At 40.7% G+C, this 27,905-nt stretch overlaps 1 protein-coding gene across 4 annotated transcripts in view; it reads right to left on the reverse strand.

Moving 5' to 3' along the window:
- Positions 1-11,740: 11,740 nt before the first annotated feature.
- The window catches only part of TRAF6 (TNF receptor associated factor 6), a 29,134-nt gene continuing 12,969 nt past the window's right edge, over positions 11,741-27,905 (reverse strand). For all 4 annotated transcript variants that reach the window (XM_019948469.3, XM_019948466.3, XM_019948467.3 and 1 more), the window contains 3 exons: positions 27,671-27,742; positions 18,169-18,246; positions 11,741-16,815 (listed from right to left, as the gene is read on the reverse strand). In XM_019948469.3, coding sequence (XP_019804028.1) covers positions 15,946-16,815; positions 18,169-18,246; positions 27,671-27,742 — 1,020 coding nt within the window. In that variant the 3' untranslated portion in view covers positions 11,741-15,945. The remainder of the gene's footprint in view (positions 16,816-18,168; positions 18,247-27,670; positions 27,743-27,905) is intronic.

Below are 27,905 nucleotides of genomic sequence, written 5' to 3' on the forward strand. Positions count from 1 at the left end.
TTCTATGGGCAAGGCCTCTCCCGCCCCCTCTGCTGATGTCTCAGTGGGAGAAAGGCCAGCCACCTGGTATGCTGGGGACCCCGAGAAGATGAGGCGGTGTCGAGCGGGTGGGTGCTGGTCTCCAGGGAGACTGGCCCACCTAGCCCAGGGGCCTTTAAGCCTGATTTCTACCCACTGGCCCAGACTCCCATGGTGACCATGATGCTGGGGTTCTTCACTCAAATCTTATTTCCCATCTCATATGCCTGTCAGGCCCACATCATCGCTCGAATGCACTTGTATGACTTGGTACTCCCTGAATTGGTCTCCAGGTTCCATTTCACCCTATGGACACGCCCCAGCTGATCTTTCTAAAATGCAATCCCTGCTTAAAACTTCTCCCTGGCTTCCAATAAAATCCACACACCTGAACTTGCCTTTCCAAGCTGATCCCCACCTGCCTTTCCCGCCTCCTTCATTGCTCCCTGACTGTCCGTTATCCCAGGAAGCTGCCTTCCACCTCCACACCCTCCGCCTTGCCTCTGCTGGTCCTTCTCCCTCATCCAGGTAGAAGCCTCTACACACTCTCAGGTACTGTCCTAGGAAGGTGAGGATGTGTAGGATTTCTGTTTGCATGCCTGGAGCCTAGCAATACAGAGAGGGATCCAAGTCTTGTGCATTGAATGAATTAATGGGGTGGTGATAATTCTGATCTGACCCCCTCCCTCCCAGGTATTTATGAAAAGCACCCTCATCCCCCTTCCTTTCTTCCTCCGTGGGGACCTTCCCCATGATGCTCTCTAGGGATGTTCCAACTGAGGCTGCGTGGCCAGGTGACCCTGTGAGCAAGGCAGGGGTTGGAGGCAGGTCTGAGTCCGTCCCTGTATCCCTGCCCCCTCCTGCTGCAGCCAGTGGCTGCCGTGGCCCTGTGGACAGCTACCCCTGTCCGCAGGGCTGCTACCTTGCTGCTGAGCCAGCCACCTCTTTCTTGGCCTTTCCCCTTTCTGTCTGTGGTGAGAAATTCCTTCGGAGCCTGGACCTTGTGCCTGAGGGAGAGAGAAAGCCCTTGTTTGTCGCAGGGCCATCTCCTTGAAGAAACCCTCCTGCCACAAAGTAAGAGGGAGCGGCCTAGGCCCCTGTGCTCAAGCAAGAACCTCCTTGTCCTAAGCCCCCTGCCCTCAGGATCCAGCACAGGGGAGGTTCCAATGCCGCCACCCTGGTGTGCCCCACACTGTGCTGATCCTCGTGGCAACCTTGCAAGGCAGGTGTCCCCTCATTTTGCAGATGGGGAAACTGAGGCTTGGGTTCTTTAAGCAATGGAGCTGGGACTCAACCCCAGGTTCTTTCACCTCAAATCCAGTGGTCATCCCTATCTATTCCATGGGGTATCCCAGCTTTAGAAAGTGAGAAAGCAAAACAGATAAGCCAGGGGCATAATCTCCTCTGCCTGCTGCAAGGTGAGACGGTTTCAGGGTTTCCAGAAAAGCAAAGAAACAAAGCTGCCTCTCTTGCTCTTCTCTAGCTATTTCTAGAAAACCTGAGAGTAGAGAGTGGGGAGGGGGACCCAGGAAAGTGGATTTCTTATGTAGGAAAGATTTCAATGGATATTTTTATTAATGAGTTTAATTTTGGCTTTGAAATACTATTTTAATAAGTTTAATAATTAGTAATCATTTAATAAGTAATACAATTAATAATTTTGTCATTAGAATCAAGATACAAGTTAAACTTTTTCAGGCTTTTAATTTTATTATCCTACGAATTTTATTATTCTATTTTTAAGTCTAGCAGATTGTAGCAGTAACTTTGGAGGAGACTTCTGCATAATGCTTGGTCCTATTTACAAGCTAGGCTCAGCACTTGAAACGCTTTTAAATGCATTTATAAATTTAATATATTAATTTCTCTTCAAAGTACTTCAGTTTTTATGACAGCATGCAAAATGTCCCCCAATCCTAAGTTCTTATAGGAACTAATAAATTAAACTTATAAATAAGGGAAACTTTAAATGTTTTCATACTCTACTTAAACTTAGATATCACCATAAAAAAATCACAAGTCTAAATTAATTACTCAGTTATACATTTTAAAGTGGAATTATAAAACTGTCAATCTAACGGACCTTATTCTCTTAAATATCACGTGTCTAAAATACCAATATGCCGTTTGCTTTCTAACATAAAAATATTAGAGATATAGTTTTGTTTTAAATCTTTCTCCACTTAAGCCTCAGTCTTCCTGGTGTGGTGGTTGTTAAGCTATTGTCTCAGCTTCGAGACTTTTCTATATTTGGGGATTCTGGGGCTGGGATCCTGCACATAACACATCTGATTGTTAGCTGGGTCCCTGTTAGCTCTCCCAGTGGGGGCCACTAGAGGGAGCCTGGGAGGCTGGTGGAGTCTCTGCTTCCTGTCCTGTCAGCATTGCACTGACAGCTGGGTCCAGTGGCAGTAGCTACCTCCAGTTTGCAGGTTTTCCTCCCCCCCAGAACCCGCCTCAACATTCCTGCTCAGAGACAGCAGCACCGCTGGCCTGGGCCCCCCTCAGACGTCTGCAGCCCAGCTCTCTGCGGCCATCCTCCAACCCTTTACATCTCAGTCATCCCCAGCTCTTCCTTCTAAGGGTGGTCGTTGCCTCCTGTAGTTACTTCTGTGATTTCCTCGGTGTCCACTCGTTGCCGTTTTACTTGTTCAATACCTGATTAATAATTCTTCCTATTAAATGCTCTCTGTTAAAATGATGGATATGGCTTTTGCCCCTGACTAGACCCAGACTGATGAACCAGGGTTGAAAACTACATGCCTGCTAAAGAAGACAGTAACCATCCCGGTTAACCAAGGTTATGCATTACCAGAAATTTCCTTTGGACGTGAGACTCAGACCTGCAGACATTCAGAGCGATTCTTCTCACCTCCACCTAAGGAAACCGTAGTATTTCAAGTAATTTTGGTGATTGTTCCTCAGCATTCTTGAAATTATGAGCAAATTGTACTTGATTCTTGTCAGCATCCCCAAGAGACACTGGGTGCTATTTATCATTTAGTCAATGACTTCAAAACCTAAAAGAAGCATAAGACAATTGCCTACTTCTTCAGTCTACCTTCAGAAGTATGCCCTTCTCACCAAGTCACTCATTATATTGGTTCTTAATTTCCTTGGTTTTTCTGGCCTAAGTCTAATGATCTTTGAGAAGAATACTAAGCACTGTAAATATCTTGAACCTAACAGTCGCCTGAATTCTTTCATACTCTCAGGAACACATAACTTTTAACAAATACCTAACTTCAGTCTGATATCAGTTATATATCTCAGATAGCTTTGTCTGGGGTCCAAGTTATGAGGTCATTCCATCCTCTGTAAACTGAACTAGGATCAAGTCAATTGCCTGCCAACAGAAACGTTTGCTGCCCACTCCAAGGCAGTTTTGAGAAGGGCTCAATAGGTGGAAATAACATACGGCTTCTGGTTCTGGCCATAGGGGAATGGCTTGTATCAGATGAATCTTTTTGCCAAAATAATTATAAAACCTGGATAAAATATATAAAGCAAATGGTCAAAGGAATTGGAGAGCACCCAGTGCAGGCAGGATCTGAACTGCTATGATCCCTAAGAGAAGGGAAACAAATGAGGCAAAACTTCACATTCATCCTGGTTTTTCCAAAGGGTTTTACCCAAAATCACTGAAAGTGAGAGCTTGCTGGGTGGCCCCTCGAAGCCCCTGATTTTCCATAGAGAAGTTGTTCCACTGGAGGGAAATTCCCTCTTGAGGCTCCTCACCAGTGTGTGAGAGCTGCCCTGAGGCTCGGCCCCCCAAATTGCCCCCGGAGAGGCGGTGAGCACAGGAAGAGAATTAACTCCACAGGGAAACCAGGGCCACTATCTGTAGTTTCAATCTCTTTCTCCTCTGTCCTGCTCCACTGCAGTCAGACAGACCTTTTTCTATGCCCAGCAAAACTAGCTGGTGACCTTTGACAAGTTACTTAACCTCTCTTTTCTTCCACAAAACGCAACTAATTATGCCTACCCTGCAAGATTAGAGGAAAAAAATATATATATGTACATGCACACACATATACACACATATACACATACATACACACACATGCATGCATACAGATGGCATAGAAAAGGTCCAGGCTGTCTCCGGGTTAGGTAAAATCATTAGTGTTCATAGCAGCCTTCTGTGTAATGGCCAAAAACTGGAAACCACAACATCTGTCGATTGATGAATGGCGAGACAAAACGAGATACATCCACACAGTGCAGTTCTACTTGGCAACAAAAAAGGAATAAACTACTGACACATGCTACACAATGGACAGACTTCAAAAATGTCATGCTAAGTGAAAGAGACAGACATAGGAGACCATACACTGTATGATTCCATTTATATGAAATGTCAGAAAAGGCACATTTATAAAGACAGAAGGCAGATTAATGGTTGCCTGGGGTGGGGAACGGGAGTGGGGATTAACGATACACGGGCATCAGGGGTCTTACTGCAGGGAGGAAAATATCCTAAAACTGAGTTATGATGATGGTTGCACCACTTGGTTAAGTTACTAAAAGTCATTTGAACTGCACACCTGAAATTGCATTTTTCTTTTTTTTTTTATTGTGGTAAAATATACATAAAATTTGCTATTTTCATCTTTTTTAGGTGTATAGATCAGTGGCATTAAGTACCTTCACATTGTTGTACAACCATCACCAGCATCCATCTCCGGACCATTTTCATCTTCCCCAGCTGAAACTCTGTCCCCATTAAACAATTATTCCCTATTTCCCTGCCCCAGCCCCTGGCAGCCACCACTCTTTCTATCTCTATGAATTTGTTCTAGGCTCCTGATGTAAGAGGAATCATACAATCTCTGTCCTTCTGTGACTGGCTTATTTTGCTCAGGATAATGTTTTCAAAGTTCATCTATGTTGTAGCATGTGTCAAAATGTCCTTCCTTTTTTTTTGGCGGTACGCGGGCCTCTCACCGTTGTGGCCTCTCCTGTTGCGGAGCACAGGCTCCGGACGTGCAGGCTCAGCGGCCATGGCGCTCCGCGGTATGTGGGATCCTCCCGGACCGGGGCACGAACCCGTGTCCCCTGCATTGGCAGGCGGACTCTCAACCACTGCACCACCAGGGAAGCCCTGTCCTTCCTTTTTAAGGCTGAGAAATATTCCCGTGTATGTATGTACCACATTTTGTTTATTCATTAATCCCTTAATGGACATTTGTGTTATTTCCATCTTTTGATTATTGTGAATAATACTGCTATGAATATTGCTGTGTAAATATCTCGAAACTGGTAGGGTTTGTGATAAGTAAAACATATCTCAGTAAAGTTATTTAAAATAAAACTTTTTTTCCCAAAATTTAAAGAGCCAATAAATGGTAGATGCTGTTATATCAATAACTTAGAGTGGCAAATTTGATCAATGAAGTGAGTTTTTAAAAATAAAATTAATTTAATAAAAAAGACATGGTTTAGGGCTTCCCTGGTGGCGTAGTGGTTGAGAGTCCGCCTGCTGATGCAGGGGACGCGAGTTCGTGCCCCAGTCCGGGAAGATCCCACATGCCGCGGAGCGGCTGGGACCGTGAGCCATGGCTGCTGGGCCTGCACATCCGAAGCCTGTGCTCCGCAACGGGAGAGGCCGCAGCAGTGAGAGGCCCACGGACCGCAAAAAAAGAAAAAAAAAAAAAGACATGGTTTAGAAAAAGGAAAAATACAGAAAAGTACGAAAAAAAAAAAATCTGTAATCTCACTTGGAGATAAACCGTTGAAAGACTACAAGAACTACCAAATTTTAATTTTACTTGAAATTAGTAGAAGGAACTGAACTGAACTGAAGAAGTTGCTGAACTTCAGATGTTTATCTAGAACAGAGAGATTCATTCCTAAACTCTCTCTCTAAAGGCAAAAAAAAAAGTTATGAGAAAATATTGAGGTTGGGTTGGGACCCATGGTTTTTCTATTTCAGTTCATGTTTCTTAATGGTCAAAGTTTAATCTCCCAGATGGACAACTGTTTCATAAAAATAGAGGATATTTCTGATGTTTAAAAAAATTAAGTACCTGAATTTTTAGATGAAAAACAAAGAACGTTGAAAACCTCAGCCAGGGGCTTCCCTGGTGGCACAGTGGTTGAGAGTCTGCCTGCCGATGCAGGGGACACGGGTTCGAGCCCTGGTCTGGGAGGATCCCACATGCCGCGGAGCAACTGGGCCCGTGAGCCAGAACTACTGAGCCTGTGCGTCTGGAGCCTGTGCCGCGACAGCGAGAGGCCCGTGCACCGCGATGAAGAATGGCCCCCGCTTGCCCCAACTGGAGAAAGCCCTCTCACAGAAACGAAGACCCAACACAGCCATAAATAAATAAATTAATTAATAAATAAATTAATTAATTAAAAAAAACAAAAAACCTCAGCCAACTTATAAGATAAACTTCTAAGAGAAATTATTAGGGAATGACTAGTTTGTAAGCCAAGTAACTACAAAAATGACAGATCACTTTCAAAGCAGGAGGAAGTGATTGTAGCTAGCGTCTAAAATAAATCCAAGGAGGTTACACATGAATTCTGAGTATCTGTCAGTTTTCTCCTCCCTTGAATTAACTGGTTCTTGTTTTTGAATATATCTGCTCCAGCCTGAATTTTTTCACCCAGAGGTGTGGAGTCCACACGTTCTATGTTCTGCTGTCTTTATTCACTGCAAAAAAGAATTAACCGAAACTTGAAAATAAGGCAAAAAGTTGGGCTGTATGTCCTTTTAGAGCCACACTGGGGAATTATTTAACAAGTTGCCCGAGGATTATTTAATTTTCTGGGAGAATATTTCTCTGTTTGACTTTGCTATTTATTATTTGATCATAGCCCAGATACTGCAAAGTTATGTTAATTTGTATTTTTCTATTTCATAGGAAAGATAACCCCAAAGGTTATGGCTTTATTAGCTTGTAAGACATTAACCAGTTTCTTCTGTAACCTAGCCATTTAATTCTAACATTCTTTTTTTGTTGTTTTGAAAATGCTTTTCCTGATTATATAAACTCTTTTTACCCAGATGCTCTTGGAATCAGCTTTACCATCTAATGGTTCCGTCATAAATTAATGAGCTGAACAAAACCTTTGACATATTCTATATTTGAATGAGAGCCATGGTTTTACCATCTTAACAATTATACTTTGATTTAGCTGGTAGACCTCAGATCATACTCTCTCCTTCCATCTCCTGTGAAGAGTCCCCTGGAGAGCCTGTTTAGAATGCAGATTCCCCAGCCCACCGCTCAAAAAGTCTAATTCTGGGGGTTTGGCCAAGGCCCAATAATATGCATTTTAATAAGCACCCCAGAAGATTCGGAGGCTGATGGTCCTCAGACCCAGACACCTCGCGAAAGCCCCCAGTGAACTGCATGGTACTAATGCTGACTTGATTCTCACTGTTCAGCCAGGACAAAGATAACCGGGGTTAAAGGTTGAGGCCTTGGGATGTGCTAGAGTCCAATAGTCCATTTTCCTAAACTTCAGCTTGGAGACAGCAGTTGATCTCCAATGTTCATCTACCCATTGGCTATATCAGAACAGGGGCAGAGGAGTGGGGGTGACCAGGAATCTGAACACATAAGTTGAACCTCGAGAAATTGCTGATACTCAACTCTTTATTGACCTTACAAAAAAGGTGATTTTGTATGGGTCGACCTAATAATTCCTCAGGTGTTTCTAATTTGAAGCTGATTTGGCAACCAACCTGTGAATATGATAGTTGGGGGTGTAATTTCTAATATGGGGGAAAGTGCTTTGTAGCATTCATCAGACTCAAAGCAAAAAAAAATTAAGGACTCTCTTCCCCTAAAAAGCCACAAAGTACAACTTTTTGCATACAATCTAGGGGAATTTATGGACTCCTTAAAAGTGCAAGGACTCCAGGCTAATCCTAGTTTACAGATTTCCTTCTGAAGGTTGCTTGCTTTAGGGATGAAGCTCTGCTGCCCCCTACTGCCAAATGAGGCTCCAGCTGGCTTTGCTCTACTCAGGCCGGTCTTTCAGTTTGGAGTTTTGTAGAAGCTAGAACCCGCTGTCATCCCACGCCAGTTGGAGCAGTCCAATTCTAGGCGGGAATGGGCCCCCACAGATGTGTTTAACCATCATTCACACACTGCAGTGAATTCTCGTCAGTGCAGGGGCATTTTGTGCTTTGATGGAACACTATGCATTGTCTAGTCCAAAGCACACCCTTCAGGGTTCTGAGTCTCATTCTAAGGAAGCTACTTTACAGCTCTGTCCTGTAGATAACCGAGAGCAATGCAAAATGATTCTTATTTCTAGAAACGGAAATTATGTCCTGTGAGATTTGCTTGACTCCCCCCCACCCCCCGCCCCACACCAAGGAAGAAGCTGGGTTTGCTTCCATTTGGACATTCATGTAAATGTTCCTCATCTCTAGGTGTGTCTGTTCTTTGGGTTCTCATTTGGACGGTTATAGCATCTGCCTGCTTCCCTCATTAAGAGTTAGAGAAAATCTTTAACACATGCTCATTTGATATCTGTATGAGAACCGTAATTTGACTCTTTTTTGAAAATTATCCTTTAACAAAGGCCAGGATCATATTAGAGATCTCTGATCCCCATCTGATTCCTTTCCTTGAAAGCTCATAGTCTGATTGAGAAGACACTCAGTGCTGCCAATAACTCTTTGAGATATTAAGAAATCCTCCCCTCCTCTCCCTGTACCCCATCTGCCTCTTTCAGGTAGCATGCCACCTCTTTTCCTCAGGGGAGGGAGGTATATGGCAAAAGCAAAACAAAAGGCAACAACTGAGGATTTTGTAAATCTTTCTGGGTTTTGTTCTAGTAAAGCTTCAGCCCACAGAAGAGTTCAGAGGAGCAGTGGAGCAGGAGAGGACCTGAATCTTGGAGAAACAGGAAGTGGACTTTTCCTTCTACGGAAGCATGGGGTTCCCTCAGGCTGAGAGAAGGAGAGGGAGGCAGGAGCATCAGGACCAGGCCCTGAGAGGCAACGCTGCAGGGTCGGGGTGGATGGAACAAGAGCAAGGCACAGGCCGGAAGGCCCCGCTAAGCCCAGTGGACACGTGTGCGCGTGTGTGTGCATGCGTGTGTGTGGGAATGAATTTGGCCTCTAGCCTTCTGGGCTATTTAAAACCCTCAGATCTTGACTCATGAGGCAAGCTGCATTCTGTTAAAGTCGTTTGTGTTCTGGGGGCTACATTTTAAAAGTGAAGAAAGAACAGAAAATGTCAGAACGGATCAGGTGTAGTAAAAGCAAGTGTTTCAGAAACCTTTTGTGTCAGGTGAGTTGGTGTACATATTATTTATTCATTTATCTCTATCTAATTTACTGTGGGTAGTGAGAAAAAAAGATTGCAAAACTGATCCTAAAAGCATTAATAAACAGTCAATTTCTGTTCTATCGGTCTAGCTGTATTCAATAAACCTGCCTTCTTTCCTCTTCTTTCACAATGGCTCCAAAGGAATTTCAGATTAGACTGGAAAAAATCTTACTTTCAGGCTCCGAACTAGTCTAAAGGGAATGACTAGTTACCATCTTTAAGCACTTTTGGGGGGGCTTCGTCTACTTTAGCTAGACACCTCAAGAGAAAGGAGCAGCCGGGGGAAAGGAACCTGGGATTGAGACAAAGAGGCCAGACCTCCTCAGACAGAAGCTCACTATTTTTAAATCAACCCCTGCCTGCCAGTCAGGATAGAGCAGCCAGTGGGAAGGTGGGGTAAGGAGGGGAAGGATGATTTTTCAGGAGTTTGAGATCTACTTTTCAGCGCAGTTTTATTATTTATCTTTCAGCAGTATAAATTCTGTGAAGATCAGACTTGCTGACCCACTTTTGTATTAAAATGTACAAATCCCTACCCAGACCAAGCAAACATTCTGTGATTTTGCCTTATTTTCTGCCGCGGCTACAACTGTCACTTTATAAAGTAATCCTGTTCCTGCTGGTCCCTTAATTACAAAAGTTAATTTTGAAAATGTGACAACAGCGTAACAGACATCCGTAAGAATGGACTAGAAGAAAGACGTGTTGTTAAACACAAATGAAGACCACACTTGAAAACTCTCTAAGCAGACACAACCAGTTTGGTCATACAAGAAAAGCTTAATTTAGCTTATTTTGCAAGACAAGCAAGGCTAACTTGACCTGAGTCACTTCTTGCTTATGCCTCTGAAAATCATAAGCAAAACTTAAATTGTTCCCCCAAATTGATATGAAGTAACCAGTAACCAATTTCCTTTCATTTAAGAAAATTCTAATATTGTAACCAACGACTGTGAAGAATAAGCATTGTCTCCACACTAGATAAGCTGCATTATAACAATAGACAGGAGGGGTTAGGTGTGTCAGTCTGGCATTTGTTTTCATCTAAATTAATATTCAACAAGATCCCAATCAAGGAGCACTGTTTTGGTCATATCTTTGCAACCACTACTAAGACGCTATCTACGGTAAAAACTCCAAGTGCCTTTGGAGATAAACGTGAATCTACATCCACCACCTGGGCTTAGAAAGAACAGAGCACACTCACCTGCTAAATGGAGAACAGAGACCCTGCTTAGCCCTCGGCCGACCCTGTAATTTCATCTCATCGACCTGATGGAGACCACCTGAGGCCGGGCTGGCAGGAGCAGGGCTGGTGCTGTGTGTGGTGTGGGTTGATGCTCGGGGAGCAGAGGAGGGTGTGGCAGTGCATCGGGATGACTGCGTTAAGCCCAGCCCTTCCACACAACCTGTTCTTAAACTGAACACTGATTTTCTATCTTTCTGTGTTGAATGTCTGCCTCCTCCCATCTTTGTATTCACCACCCCACCACACACAAAATACATTATTTTCAGAGTTCAGATGGATTAGGAGAACACTCATAAATTCTGTAGCAACAGTAAGTTCTAAGCAACAGCGGGTTTTTGATAAGACACTTTGACCGTTTCCCATGCTTCAATTTTTCAAAAGTCAGAGTTCATTCCGTAGCTTGTCATACAGTTAGAGCATTATAAGAGCCTCCCCGGATTCACAGTGTATTTTTTCTTTCTTTTTAAAGTGTCTTTCTTAATAGATCCAAGCATTAATAAATGTTACCCATTACTTAATAATATCTAAATTTCAAATTCTAGTCCCCACTTTACAAGTAGATAAATGGACACAAAGAGAAGTGATTTGCCTATGGTCAGTCAGGAATAAAATCTAAATCTCTTAGCTCCTAATTTACTGGTTTATACACTAAATTACCCTGCCTCTTCAAGCCCTCTGGGAACATAATCCTGGAACGCTGCATAAGCAAAATGGGGCCAAAATTGCACTCTCACCAGAGAAATTAATTGGATAATTAATCAAGTGTGGAAATAACATTAGAATATTCTGTACAATTGATCAAGGACTTTCAAATAATTCTATTATAAAAAACATCCCTTCAGGCAAAATAAATAAGATTGAAATTCAGCATGACAGATTTACAAGTTTAAACTAGCTTAAATTAAGGACTACAATTTTAGCTATAAAGCAAATATCATGTTTCCCGGAGGAGCTTAAGACAACTGAATTAAAGGTGTTCAATTATCTTAGCAGTGCGATTTTTAAAGAGAAACCAACCTTAATAAGTCTCATTAAAAGGAGCATCTCTGAAGTGGTAAGGCAAATGTAACAAAATGCTATTTGTGGATTCCAGGTGGTAGATGGCCATGTTACAATTCTTGCAACAATTCTGCATGTTTGGAAAATTTCATAATAAAGTGCTGGGGGAAAAAAGCAAAATAAAAGTAACATTTATTTCTTATCACCGAGAACTCACATGACAAATAACCTGCCAAAAAGTGGTGCACCTCAACCAGTATTTTCACTAAATGTTCATTGTTAATATTTGAGTGTGTGCTGTGTGCCAGGCACTGTGCTAAGTCTGGGGTTTCAGCTATGGACAGAACCTTGCCCCTGCCGCTCAGTTGATGTTCCCCTCAGGGCCACTGATAGCATCTCTTCCTTGGAATACAGAAATCCATCTGCCCTTCTTCCCACTGGCATTCTATTTAGCTTTTATCCTGAAATCTATCTGGGAGAAAGCTGGGATAAATGCAATTCATCAGCAGAGACAGGGAAGCTCTATCAAGAGGAGGTTCTCCCTTTGAGAGACCACATCTTAGCGAAGCAACTGGGCATCTCCTTGCAGGTATTTGCCTTTGACTAAAAGTGAGGGCTGTGATTGAACATCATGATCTGCAGAGATGCATCTGATTTGATTTCATCAGATCACCTTTTTGGATACTAGGAATTTGGAAGTGCCAACTCCATTCTAGACTCTACAATAGCGACTGTGAAACTAACTACAGCTTATCATATATATGCACCCGGGAATTTTTAAAAAATGTATTTCAAAGGAAAAACACAAATGACTATTGTCCCTTTTTCATTTCCTCAAGGCACTGCACTGCTTAGGTTCTATGGAACTAGGCATCACAAAAACACCTGATGGTATTTCTCATAAAACCGTGAGTAGAATTTAACTGAGGCAAAACAAGAACAGCAGTAACTGAATTAAGGAAAGCTATTTCAAAGCCTTAAGTTAGAAAAACCTCTCTAATAATTAAAAATGTTTTCTGGTCACCAGAGACTTGAGGATTCCCTGGATAAAGGAATGACAGGCAACTGCTCCTTTTTGGTGAGAATGTACTCTAACTGCATGCATAATTCATAAACATGCTCTTAGTTTACCTAAGACTTTTGGTATAAAAACAGCAATGGGGGACAATTTTATAATTTTATACCTGCCACAAAAACTAAATGCTAGAGATCATTCAACATCTCTGTTAGTCCGTCTTTAGGGGGAAAACCCCTCAATTTTCATCCTATTTCACTTTTTTCTATTCTATTTTTATTCCCCCCAATAAAAGTTTAATCATTTTGTAGTACAGCCAGAAACTGTCATTGCTGCAACCGCTAACAGACAGTAAAAAACTACCAAACTACCACAACATCCTGACTTTGTTTTCCAATAACAAAGGGTATGACCTGCAGCAAGTTTCATCCAACACTGGGTTGGACACCTCTGGGAAAAGAAAAAAACAATTTATTTTTAATTTAACAATGTCTAAAAGCAATGTCCAAAGATAAATGTTAAAAGGTTAATAAAACATAAATACACAGCTCAAATACTTGTTAGCCAACTGGGTGAAACCAGCATGTTGCAGAGTGAGGCAGGAGGTTTGAAAAATGAACGGAAGAGAGCCACTTTCCAGCTAAGAGTGGATTCTGAGTTGAAGTCACCAAAAGTTTATATATGGAGAGTTTGACCATTACTTTTACTCTATATTCACAATGAACGACCAGTATAAAATAAGTGGCAGGTTTATTACAAAATGCCAAATGTTGGGGGTTAAAAAAAATTGTTCAAATTAAAAGGAGACCCTAAATTGATACTAAATTGAAGTATTATGTCAGCAAAAAAAATAAAGCAATTTTTCTACTAGCAAAATCCTCTTGTAGATATTGCCAACTTTCTGCTGGTTAGCACTTCATTTCTTAAAACAGAATTTTATGGTTGGCATGGACCTTAGAAATAGCTAATTCAACTCCTTCAGCGAAACCTGAAGCTAAAAGTTGAAGTGAGGCAAAAAACTGTTTTTGTTTGGATTAAGGCTCCCAAGTTAGTAGAAAAAAATAACATAACCAAAGCAGGAAATGGCTCGCCTCAGTACCTAATGCACAGCCATGCTTTTAATAGAAATTTGACCAGGAAGCTTTTAAATGCTATTTCCTTCTCTGTGAGGGCTGAATGTTTTGTGGCAACATTTTTTTCTCCGAGAAAAGGACATGTTTACTGTAAAAAAATACAAAACATGTAAGAAAGCACAAAGAAGAAAATAAGTCATCAAAAAGAGTTTAGTATATTTCCTCCAGGCTTTTTTGTTTCTATACAAGAGTAACTGCCATTTATTTTTCACATGGAACTGGACAGCAATTTATTTCTGGAAAACCATCACAGGAACAGCAGCGGTGCCGGGCTCCTCACCTAGAGGGCCGTGCCGCAGTGATCCTCGGGAGCTGGCTGCAGAGCTCAGGGGCCACGGAGCACGAACTGTCAGCAAGCCAACTGTGAGCTAGCGACGGGCAGCTGCCGCTGATGGTGGCACTGGGAACAGGGTCCCTGTATGACCTTTTCTTTCCCCCACTTTACAGAATAAACCCACCAGAGCAGGAGCCTGGATGTGGGGTGGGTAAGGAGAGTAGACAGAAAAGTAAAGGGAAAGGTCAGAGTGGCACTTGCTGGGTCTGCCCGGAACCGAGACCATTCCTTTGCACGGTCTCTTGGCTTCCTCTTGAAATGAAGGCTGATCTTGAACACCGGCCAGGGGCTCTGATTTGGCCTCTCTGGAGTTGCAGGACTACCTCAGACAACTTTAAACAATCTTGTGTAAACAGCATGGTGTAGGGGTCCTCTCAGATTCTTCATAAGAGCCTGTACTAGTTGTGGGACTCCCTGAGAACTACATTTCAGCATAATCTTTAGTATCTAAGGCTTTTAACAAGTATCTAGTGGCACAAAACCCATCCCTCCCTGTTAGGAACAACTGACCACTTCAATACATTCCACGTGATCCTCCTCAGGTATGAACTGTGGGACTAAAGCCACCCGCTCCAGCCAAGTCCTGATATAATCACTATGACTTCCAACCTTGGTTTAGTGACCTCTCAGGTACACCAATGATCTCCCAAGTATTAAGAAATTCTGCATTTAGGACAGCAATTTTCTTCCATTAATTGAACTAAACCAGAAGGTGTTCAAAAGAGCTGAAAATTTCTGGCTCAAATAGCTTTTCTCACCACCAATGAGCTGCCCTATTGGTTGACTAGTTGAGCCATTTAAAATTTTTGTTGGTGATTATGTGTGTGCATCTCCTTGTCCTACAACCATTAGGCAACAGAGAACATAGGTAGGGCTGTGGAATTCACTCTGCCTGGAATAGACAAAAGGGATTTATAGCATAACACCCAGCAGCTGGTTTCCACATGGTTCTCAGAGTTCTAAACTCTGGACAAGATGCTACTTTGTAGCCTCAAGTAAATAAGCAAGGTACAATGAAACAAGAATTATTCAACAAACAACATATCCACACTTAGTAAGCTTATATTTAGGGTTTAAACTAGTCCCTGAATATCCTTAAAAACACCCTGCAGGCGGAAAAAACAGGGTTAATGAGAACTTAAACTTTCCAAGGATTATGGTTCAAATCCTCTGAAATCTACAGGAGTTCAAATAAAATGAGAACTCAAGAATAATAATTATTCTCGCTGGCACCAGCGCGAGGCGGTAGTGATTCTCAAGCTTAATATATTGCATCTAACACTATAAGAATACGTGGAAATTTTATGGAACGTCCATTATTATTAAAAGGTTTGAGCTTTACTACTCCTAACCTGGGTTTGACAATAAACCCCCCTGGAGCAAGAGCCCATGAAAATAAAACAGAGAGATATCCTACTAGACAAACAACTGCTGCCATAGGCCACAGGCACTTTGAGTGTAACCATTTTTAAAAGGCAGGGAACACGTACATTCCCGAGAAAACTGCTTCAGATATTTTTTTTTTTTTTTTTTTTTTTGCGATAACGCGGGTCTCTCACTGTTGTGGCCTCTCCCGTTGCGGAGCACAGGCTCCGGACGCGCAGGCTCAGCGGCCATGGCTCACGGGCCTAGCTGCTCTGTGGCATGTGAGATCTTCCCGGACCGGGGCACGAACCCGTGTCCCCTGCATCGGCAGGTGGACTCTCAACCACTGCGCCACCAGGGAAGCCCTGCTTCAGATATTTTTAACAGGAAAGTGGCAAGTGACCTCTCTAACCACATTCACTGGTGGGTATACCTTCCCCATTGCTTTTTTTGTTTGTATGTTATTGAAAACAGGGCAAGTTTTCTCCAAATGTTTTTTCTGTTGTTTTGTTTCTTAAACAAATGAGGGGATGCTATATCCCCAAGTCAGTACTTCGTGGTTGAAAACCCTCCCTCCGAAGACTGCCCATGTCAAAGCGGGTGGAGACCTCACAGCGTACTAATAACGTGTCGTCCTTGATGAAGGTTCTTTGTCTTAGGGCTTCCAGATGCATAAAGGTCACATAGCCAAACCCTTTGGGGTTCCGTGGGATTGTGGGTCTCTGGAAGGCAAGCAGCTCTGGTTTGGCGTCCATTATCTCTTCATGGTTTTGCCTTACAGGTGCTTCAGACTGATCAAGGATGGTAAGGCGTATCGTACCCTGGAAGGGCCAAGGGAGGTGGCTGTCATACTCTCCTTGCATCGTGTGAACAAAGAGGGATATGTAGTTGGCACAGCGCTGTGCAGTCGGTAGCTGCAGGTGCAGGCGCATGCATAGTTTGTAGCCGGGTTTGCCTGTGTAGAATCCGGGGCTGTGAATGACAACAGGTTTCTCCTCTTCTTGAGATTTCAAGTGCATCCCAAAATTGCCAATCTTCCAGATGTATATTCCATTGCACTGCTGTGCTTCTATTTCAGCAACTTTGTCCTCAAGGGTTCGAATAGTTCGTTTTAGCTCACTTACATACGCGCTCTGAGTTTCCATTTTTGCAGTCAGCTCCCGGATTTGATGGTCTTGTCTTACAAGGCGACCCTCTAACTGTTGAATGGTTTCTTGGAAATTCTGGACCTCTGAGTGACACCCAGAGGAAATCCGGGGCAGAGAGGCAGAATCACATGGCAGCATGCCACGCTGAGGTGCGGGAGCTATCGCAAGGCTTAAAGTCTGAACAGCCTGGGCCATCATTCTCATGTGCGACTGGGTATCCTCTTGCAGGTGGCGTGCCAAGTGATTCCTCTGCATCTGAAAATCATGCACAGGCCTTAGGTTAGGAACAGAGAGACGTGAGCACCAGGAAAGGGACCTAGCCAAGCCAAATAAAAGGTTTTTAAGCCATGTCATCACTTCCCTCAATCCCCTACAATCTTCTTTGATTTCATCAGATTCTCGATCCAGTAAGATGATCTTGCCTCCTAATTCCCTGAAAAACCGAGAGGCTATCTGCTGAATAATCGTTCAGGGACTCAGAAAAAAACCTCCCTCCTACCTGTAAAAGTATCAGGATCTATACTCATCCTTCTTTTCTGATTCAGAGCTGACTCTCCTCTTGTCCTAGATTAATGCTTCACCTGGGCTCTAACTGGCACCTGCCCCTTTTCAACACCTCAGAGATTCTGCTTAGCTATCCCCTTTCTCCTTTATTTTCAAACATTCTCTCCTCTTAACCCTTCCCCTCAGAACAGAATTAGTAAAGTCTTTCCTGTTTAAAAAAGGGGGCAAACCTCTCTATTGATCTTGTATCTCCCTCTAGCTAGTATCATTTTCTCCCTTCTCCTTTTATAACCAAGAGGAGTCCACCTGCACTGCCTGCCCCCAATCCCTCACTTATTTTTACAAATCTGTTGCAAAGTGGAATCTTCCCTGTCTTCATACTCTTCTAAGATCATCAAGAATAGCCTGTTATATGAAAAAAAAATCATATAACAATTTTTATTGTAAGGGTAATTCATGTATATTACAGAAAAATAGGAAGTGTAGACGATCAAAAAGAAAATAAGTTACCTATTATCTCACCTAACTACCATTAACATTTTGATACATTTCCTTTAAGTCTTTGTCTCTACGCACACAAACAATACAGAATTTTCTCACAAAGTGTAACCATACTATACACTATTTGCTCATTTTATTTTTTTAATTATTAAACACATACTTACTGTAAAAAAAGTCAGATAAAAAGGCACAGTGGAAAAGCCGAGTGTAATCGCACTCTCCAGAAAGATCAACTTATCATAAACAATGCTCCCTCTCCGACATTTGACACAACTGATCGCTAAGTCTTGAAACTAATTTTGGAGATCATAACAATAACTTCTCCTTGCCTGTTTCATCAACGTCTGAGACTGTTCATTCATGGCTCCTTTCCTGTTCTACTTCTCTTTCCTGTACACTCTATATGATCCCAATCACACCTCCCATTATCATCACCAACTATTTCTCAAAATTAATATTCTGAGTCCCAATTTCTTGGAGCTTAAGACCACATAAACAATGTGTGTTGGCCATCTCCAATCCACTGGTATCCTCCACTACACTATATAACTTAATTTTCTTGATCTATATTCAAGAATTAAAAGGGAAAAAAATAAACCTTACCTTTTCATGGCAACCAAAAGTACTGAATGTGCATGGAACTGGGGCTGTAGGACAGTCTAGATCATAATGATTAGGCATCTGAAAACCAAAACAAAGGTTGAAAAATATTTTACCCTGCATATCATAGTCTAGTTTGACAAGATCATACTTGAAATGAAGAGTTACACTTCATCTAAACAAAATCATATACTGTCAGTGGCTGACTTTGTTACAATGGCTGAGTGAATAGTTGCAACAGAAACCAGTTAGCCCACAAAGATTAAAATGATATTTACGGACATCCTCCAGCTGGATTTTAGCTTGGACAAACCACTCTCCCTGCCCCACTGTTGGTCCACCACTGGAAAGAATAATTAGGAACAATAAGATGTCACTGAAATATCTGTAGCTGATGAGATGATCAGATTGGCATTTGAAAAAGCCTGATTCAGTGTAAAATGATTGTGAGAGGATCAGCTTGGTACCTGGGAGAACAGCTCTGTGACTGGTAGGGTCTTGGTGCTCGGGTGGGTGTCAGGCCTGTGTCTCTGAGGTGGCAGAGCCAAGTTCAGGACACTGGTCCACCAGAGACCTCCTGGCTCCATGTCACATTAAATGGCGAAAGCTCTCCCAGGGATCTCCATCTCAATGCTAAGACCCAGCTCCACTCAATGACCAGCAAGCTACAGTGCTGGACACCCCATGCCAAACAACTAGCAAGACAGGAACACAACCCCACCCATTAGCAGAGAGGCTGCCTAAAATCATAATAAGGTCACAGGCACCCCAAAACACACCCCCAGATGCGGTCCTGCCCACCAGAAAGACAAGATCTAGCCTCATCCACCAGAACACAGGCACCAGTCCCCTCCACCAGGAAGCCTACACAACCCACTGAACCAAGTTTAGCCACTGGGGACAGACACCAAAAACAACGGCAACTACAAACCTGCAGCCTTCAAAAAGGAGACCCCAAACACAGTTAGTTAAGCAAAATGAGAAGACAGAGAAACACACAGCAGATGAAGGAGCAAGGTAAAAACCCACCAGACCAAACAAATGAAGAGGAAACAGGCAGTCTACCTGAAAAAGAATTCAGAGTAATGATAATAAAGATGATCCAAAATCTTAGAAATAGAATGGAGAAAATACAAGAAACGGTTAACAAAGACCTAGAAGAACTAGAGAGCAAACAAACAATGATAAACAACACAATAAATGAAATTAAAAATTCTCTAGAAGGAATCAATAGCAGAATAATTGAGGCAGAAGAACGGATAAGTGACCTGGAAGACAAAATAGTGGAAATAACTACTGCAGGTCAGAATAAAGAAAAAAGAATGAAAAGAATTGAGGACTGTCTTAGAGACCTCTGGGACAATATTAAACACACCAACATTCGAATTACAGGGGTCCCAGAAGTAGAGAAAGAGACAGGGACTGAGAAGATATTTGAAGAGATTATAATTGAAAACTTTCCTAATATGGGAAAGGAAATAGTTAATCAAGTCCAGGAAGAGCAGAGAGTCCCATACACGACAAATCCAAGGAGAAACATGCCAAGACACATATTCATCAAACTATCAAAAATTAAATACAAAGAAAAAATATTAAAAGCAGCAAGGGAAAAACAACAAATAACATACAAGGGAATCCCCATAAGGTTAACAGCTGATCTTTCAGCAGAAACACTGCAAGCCAGAAGGAAGTGGCAGGACATATTTGAAGTGCTGAAAGGGAAAAACCTACAAACAAGATTACTCTACCCAGCAAGGATCTCATTCAGATTCGACAGAAATATTAAAACCTTTACAGACTAGCAAAAGCTAAGAGAATTCAGCACCACCAAACCAGCTTTACAACAAATGTTAAAGGAACTTCTCTAGGCAGGAAACACAAGAGAAGGAAAAGACCTACAATAACAAACCCAAAACAATTAAGAAAATGGTAATAGGACCATACATATCGATAACTACCTTAAATGTAAATGGACTGAATACTCCAACCAAAAGACGAAGACTGGCTGAATGGATACAAAAAGAAGACCCGTATATATGCTGTCTACAAGAGACCCACTTCAGACCTAGGGACACATACAGACTGAAAGTGAGGGGAGGGAAAAAGATATTCCATGCAAATGGAAATCAAAAGAAAGCTGGAGCAGCAATTCTCGTATCAGACAAAATAGACTTTAAAATAAAGACTGTTACGAGAGACAAAGAAGGACACTACATAAGGATCAAGGTATCAATCCAAGAAGAAGATATAACAACTGTAAATATTTATGCACCCAACACAGGAGCACCTCAATACATAAGGCAAATGCTAAGAGCCATTAAAGAGGAAACTGGCAGTAACACAATCATAGAAGGGGACTTTAACACCCCACTTTCACCAATGGACAGATCATCCAAAATGAAAATAAATAAGGAAACACAAGCTTTAAATGACACATTAAACAAGATGGACTTAATTGATATTTATAGGACATTCCATTCAAAGACAACAGAATACACTTTCTTCTCAAGTGCTCATGGAACATTCTCCAGGATAGATCATTATCTTGGGTCACAAATCAAGCCTTGGTAAATTTAAGAAAATTGAAATCATATCAAGTATCTTTTCGGACCACAGCACTATAAGACTAGATATCAATTACAGGAAAAAAATCTGTAAAAAATACAAACACATGGAGGCTAAACAATACACTACTTAATAACCAACCAATCACTAAAGAAATCAAAGAGGAAATCAAAAAATACCTAGAATCAAACGACAATGAAAACACGATGACCCAAAACCTATGGGATGAAGCAAAAGCAATTCTGAGAGGGAAGTTTATAACAATACAATCCTTCCTCAAGAAACATCTCAAATAAACAACCTAACCTTACATCTAAAGCAATTAGAGAAAGAAGAACAAAAAAACCCCAAAGTCAGCAGAAGGAAAGAAATCATAAAGATCAGACCAGAAATAAATGAAAAAGAAATGAAGGAAACAATAGCAAAGATCAATAAAACTAAAAGCTGGTTCTTTGAGAAAATAAACGAAATTGATAAACCATTAGCCAGACTCATCAAGAAAAAAAGGGAGAAGACTCAAATCAATAGAATTAGAAATGAAAAAGAAGTAACAGCTGACACTGTAGAAATACAAAGGATCATGAGAGATTACTACAAGCAACTATATGCCAATAAAATGGACAACCTGGAAGAAATGGACAAATTCTTAGAAAAGCACAACCTTCCGAGACTGAACCACGAAGAAATAGAAATTATAAACAGACCAATCACAAGCACTGAAATTGAGACTGTGATTAAAACTCTTCCAACAAACAAAAGCCCAGGACCAGATGGCTTCACAGGTAAATTCTATCAATTTAGAGAAGAGCTAACACCTATCCTTCTCAAACTCTGCCAAAATATAGCAGAGGGAGGAATGCTCCCAAACTCATTCTATGAGGCCACCATCACCCTGATACCAAAACCAGACAAAGATGTCACAAAGAAAGAAAACTACAGGCCAATATCACTGATGAACATAGATGCAAAAATCCTCAACAAAATACTAGCAAACAGAATCCAACAGCACATTAAAAGGACATACACCATGATCAAGTGGAGTTTATCCCAGGAATGCAAGGATTCTTCAGTATACATAAGTCAATCAATGTGATAAGCCATATCAACAAACTGAAGGATAAAAACCATATAATCATTTCAATAGATGCAGAAGAAGCTTGTGACAAAATTCAACACCCATTATGACAAAAACCCTCCAGAAAGTAGGCATAGAGGGAACCTACCTCAACACTATAAAGACCATATATGACAAACCCACAGCCAACATCATTCTCGATGGGGAAAAACTGAAACCACCCCCTCTAGGATCCAGAACAAGACAAGGTTGTCCATTCTCACCACTGTTATTCAACATAGTTATGGAAGTTTTAGCCACAGCAATCAGAAAAGAAAAAGAAATAAGAGGAATCCAAATCAGAAAAGAAGTAAAGCTGTCACTGTTTGCAGATGACATGATACTATACATAGAGAATCCTAAAGATCCCACCAAAAAACTACTAGAGCTAATTCAATGAATTTGGTAAAGTAGCGGGACACAAAATTAATGCACAGAAATCTCTTGCATTCCTATACACTAATGATGAAAAATCTGCAAGAGAAATTAAGGAAACACTCCCATTTACCACTGCAACAAAAAGAATAAAATACCTAGGAATAAAGCTACCTAAGGAGACAGAAGACCTGTATGCAGTAAACTGTAAGACACTGATGAAAGAAATTAAAAATGATGCAAACAGATGAAGAGATATACCATGCTCTTGGATTGGAAGAATCAACATTGTGAAAATGACTCTACTACCCAAAGCAATCTACAGATTCAATGCAATCCCTATCAAACTACCAATGGCATTTTTCACAGAACTAGAACAAAAATTTTCACAATTTGTATGGATACACTAAAGACCCCAAAGAGCCAAAGTAATCTTGAGAAAGAGAATCAGAGCTAGAGGAATCAGGTTCCCTGACTTCAAACTATACTACAAAGCTACAGTAATCAAGACAGTATGGTACTGGCACAAAAACAGAAATATACATCAGTGGAACAGGATCAAAAGCCCAGAGATAAACCCACGCACACATGGTCACCTTATTTTTGATAAAGGAGGCAAGAATACACAACGGAGAAAAAACAGCCTATTCAGTAAGTGGTATTGGGAAAACTGGACAGCTATATGTAAAAGAATGAAATTAGAACACTCCCTAATGCCATACACAAAAATAAACTCAAAATGGATTAAAGACCTAAATGTAAGGCCAGACACTATAAAACTCTTAGAGGAAAACATAGGAAGAACACTCTATGACATAAATCACAGCAAGATCCTTCTTGACCACCTCCTAGCGAAATGGAAATAAAAAGAAAAATAAACAAATGGGATCTAATGAAACTTAAAAGCTTTTGCACAGCAAAGGAAACCATAAACAAGATGAAAAGACAACCCTCAGAATGGGAGAAAATATTTGCAAATGAAGCAACTGACAGAGGATTAATCTCCAAAATTTACAAGCAGCTCATGCAGCTCAATATCAAAGAAACAAACAACCCAATCCAAAAATGGGCCGAAGACCTAAATAGACATTTCTCCAAAGAAGATATACAGATTGCCAACACATGAAAGTATGCTCAACATCACTAATCATTAGAGAAATGCAAATCAAAACTACAATGAAGTATCACCTCACACCTGTCAGAATGGCCATCATCAAAAAATCTGGAAACGATAAATGCTGGAGAGGGTGTGGAGAAAAGGGAACTCTCTTGCACTGTTGGTGGGAATGTAAATTGATACAGCCACTATGGAGAACAGTATGGAGGTTCCTTAAAAAACTAAAAATAGAACTACCATACGACCCAGCAATCCCACTACTGGGCATATATCCTCAGAAAACCATAATTCAGAAAGACGCATGTATCACAATGTTCACTGCAGCTCTATTTACAATAGCCAGGATGTGGAAGCTACCTGTGTCCATTGACAGATGAATGGATAAAGAAGATGTGGCACATATATACAATGGAATATTACTCGGCCATAAAAAGAAACAAAATTAAGTTATTTGTAGTGAGGTTGATGGACCTAGAGTCTGTCATACAGAGTGAAGTCAGAAAGTGAAAAACAAATACTGTATGCTAACACATATACACGGAATTAAAAAAAAAAAGGTTCTGAAGAACCTAGGGGCAGGACAGGAATAAAGATGCAGACAGAGAATGGACTTGAGCACACGGGAGGGGGAAGAGAAAGCTGGGACAAAATGAGAGAGTAGCATTGATGTATACACACTACCAAATGTAAAATAGATAGCTAGTGGGAAGCAGCTGCATAGCACAGGGAGATGAGCTTGCTGCTTTGTGACCACCTAGAGGAGTGGGATAGGGAGGGTGGGAGGGAGACGCAAGAGGGAGGAGATATGGGGATATACGTATATGTGTAGCTGATTCACTTTGTTACAAAGCAGAAACTAACACACCATTGTAAAGCAATTATACTCCAATAAAGATGTTAAAAAGGAAAAAAAAAAAGAGCAGCTTCCAAGATCACTAGAGTCTGGTGGGTCTAGGAACATGAGCCCTGTTGGTTTTCAGAGTCAGATATTTGGGGAGCTTATCTCTCCAGTGTATGTCTTAAAAGTTGAAATGCCTGAGGAGTGGGTTTGGACCCTTCAGTCCTCAGGGAGAAGCTCCAGGGTTTGAGTTCCCTCCTGCTTGTGGGTATATGGTGAGATTGTTTCCTAGCCTTTCCTACCCACTTTGATGTGATTTTCTTCTCATTTGCCTAATGTGTAGTCATTACTCAGCCAGCCTTTTAGGTTTTTATAAGAGGAAGTTGTTCCATGTGTAGCTGTAGACTCTTGGGAGGAGGTGAATTCACAGGCATCATATTGAGTTGGCCAAAAAGTTCGTTCGGGTTTTTCCGAACATTTTATGGAAAACCCGAACGAACTTTTTGGCCAACCCAATACATCGCTGTCTTGAACAGGAACTGCAATATGATGTTCTTAACCAATTTTTTCTTCATTTTCAAATTAACTCCAGGTATCTAAGGGCCTCTTCAAAGCAATACCTGGCTGGATTTAGATTGGCTAGTGCATATATATAAAAGTTGTTTTGCAGCTCTGTTAAGCTTATTTTATAATTGAGACTTAGCTGATTTAGACTGGCTTTGCATCAACATAAAATGTATTTTATCAACTTAAAAAATGATATTTACTTCCAAAAGTCACAAAGGAAGGAAATATCAACGTCTCATACCATGCCCCCAAATCACTCAAAATTCATTTCAAGAAAATGAATTTATTCCTATTGCCAGGGAACTGGCACCCTCTAGCGGCATTATAAAGAAAAAGTACCTTCTGATGTCAACCATGACCCAACTAAGACTCTCACTGTGGTCCAGGCCACTGAATCCCTATTCAATAAACTATATACGTTAGAGCCACTGACTGCACCCTGTCTTTCCCTCATGACCACCTTTCATAAATCTTCTTACTTTTTGTTAACCTGCGCATGCTTTGACTACAATGGGGAGACTCAGATGTTAGAAGATATTTTAAGCACTTTAATAAAAGTTTTAAAGAAAGTCTCAGGCTTTGATTTGGGGACTCTAAGTTCTTTAAGGTAAGATCCATTATGTAGAATCATGTTCTTTGAAAGTGGTACTAAATTTCCTTTAGAAATTTAGTTTAGCTGTAATCATAGATATTTCAAGCAGAAACAACATCAGAGACCATTTAATCCAGTCCTTCATTTCGCATAATCTAGGTGGTCAATAAAATTTTTTGTGAAGGGTCATATAGTAAATATTTTCAGCCTTGTAAGCCCTATGGAGTCTGTCCCAAGTACTCAGCTCTACCATTGTGGCACAAAACCAGCCACATACAACACATGGGCATGGCTGTGTTCCAATAAAACTTATTTTAAAAAGCAGGCAGCAGCCAGATTTGGCTGGTGGGCTGGTTTGCTGATCCCTGATCTAGAATGTCCATTTTCTTGTCAGAGATCAGTGGGCAAGTAGTGGCACAGTCAGGGTTAAAATCTAGGTTTTTCTGACTCTAAACCTAGGGTTTTTTCCTACATTAAGTTTTACTTTTGCTGGATTTTAGATGTGCTGTGTGGTTTCCTTTAAGTATTAAAACAGAGCAAAAAGCAAAACCCGGGAGATGAGACTTCACAAGCAAAAAGTTACTTACACCTTCAAATTAAGGCCCTGTTGGAAAAAAACCTAAAGGACTCTTAACAAATGAATGGAAAAGTTTAGTTGAGGGACAGGTTTTGCTTGTTCCTACTTAGTAAGGTAATCAATTATGATCTCCGGGTTTGCAGATTTCATGAGTGTATAAATATTTAGTGACTAATATTCATATTTTGTGGGTAAACCCTCCAAATGTCAGAAGATAGCAATCAGATGGAATTTTCCTTTCTCTATTAATAAAAAAAATGAATAGTTTTCTAATATAACTACTACTTCTGATGATGCCCCATCAGTGGTCTACAGGCAACTGAACAGAGGGGCTACAGATCCTGGAAATCTCAAAATCTCCCAACATGCCTCGGGGACATGGCTACAAATAACATCCTGCTACTGAATAGACTCGTTTCCTTCTATTTCATTGTTCTTACTTTTTCAACTGGTTTCTGGATACCTAAGATCCTTATTTCACAGAGTCTAAAGATGTATTGATATTTCTTATAAAGTTTCTGGTGTTTAAATGAGCATTTTAAATTATTTTTATCTAAAAATTACTTGGCTTTGGAACTTCTATGAATATATATAAACACAGGTATTATGTTAATGACTTAGGAATTCTAAGTACTCAGGGCTGAGTATTTTGTTCTTTCTGAAATTATTCATTATATTATTTGAAAAAATTCAGTTTTCTTAAAATTGAAATACAGATTTACAATACTGTGTTAGTTTCAAGTATATAACAAAGTGATTCAGCTATGTATATATTTATATTTTTCAGATTACTTTCCATTATAGGTTGTTACAAGGTATTGAATATAGTTCCCTACTGTGTTATGTATATCCTTGTTGCTTATCTATTTTATGTATAGTAGTTGGTATCTATTAATCTATACTAATTTATCCCTCCCCACTTCCCTTTCCCCTTTGGTAACCCTAAGTTTGTTTTCTATGTCTGTGAGTCTATTTGTTTCGTATATAAGATTCATTTGTATTTTTTAGATTCCATATATAAGTGGTAACATAAAGCAATTGTCTTTGACTTACTTCACTTAGTATAATATTCTCTAGGTCCATCCATGTTGCTGCAAATGGAAGTATTTCATTCTTTTTTATGGCTGAGTAATATTCTATTATCTATATATATCACATCTTCTTAAACCAATCGGTTGTTTCCAAGTCTTGGCTATTATAAATAATGCTGCTATAAACACTGGGGTGCATGTACCTTTTCTTTTTTCTTTTTTTTTTGGCCGTGCCACACAACCTGCAGGATCTTAGTTCCCCGACCAGGAACTGAACCTGGGCCCTCGGCAGTGAAAGCGCGGAGTCCTAACCACCAGACCACCAGGGAATTCCCCGTGTACCTTCTCAAATTAAGAGTTTTCATCTTTTGGGGATATATGCCCATGAGTGAGATTGCTGGATCATATGGTAGTTCTACTTTTAGTTTTTTAAGGAAACTCCATACTGTTTTCCATAGTGGCTGCACCAATTTACATTCCCACCAACAGTGAAGGAGGGTTCTCTTTTCCCCACACCCTCTCCAGAATATTATTTGTAGACTTTTTAATGATAGTGTGTGAGGTGATACCTCATTGTGATTCTGATTTGCATTTAAAATTCACATAGTTTTAATTCTTCTTCAACCTGTGTTCATTTTGCCTTACTGATTTAAATTTTCAGTTAAAAACCTAATTCACTTCTTTAACCTGTTTATGGAAATACTGATTTATGAAAGGGAATCATTATACCTGTTCTCTGATGAGCATGGTGTTGCAGTATTCACAGATGACATTTGCCAAAGGACAGTTCTGGTCATGAATCTAAATTTTATTAAAGAAATATAAGAAAAAAAGTGAGAAAACCTGAAAAGGCAACACCAACCTATTTTTTTTTGATGTGTGTAAAACAAAAATGTGAGAATAATCTATAAAGGTTATTTTCTCTCCCTTTGCCAGTGTAGTAATGAGATTCATCTCACCCTCC

This window comes from Tursiops truncatus, chromosome 8 (assembly GCF_011762595.2).
Source record: "Tursiops truncatus isolate mTurTru1 chromosome 8, mTurTru1.mat.Y, whole genome shotgun sequence".
In the NCBI taxonomy this organism is placed as follows: Eukaryota; Metazoa; Chordata; class Mammalia; order Artiodactyla; family Delphinidae; genus Tursiops; species Tursiops truncatus.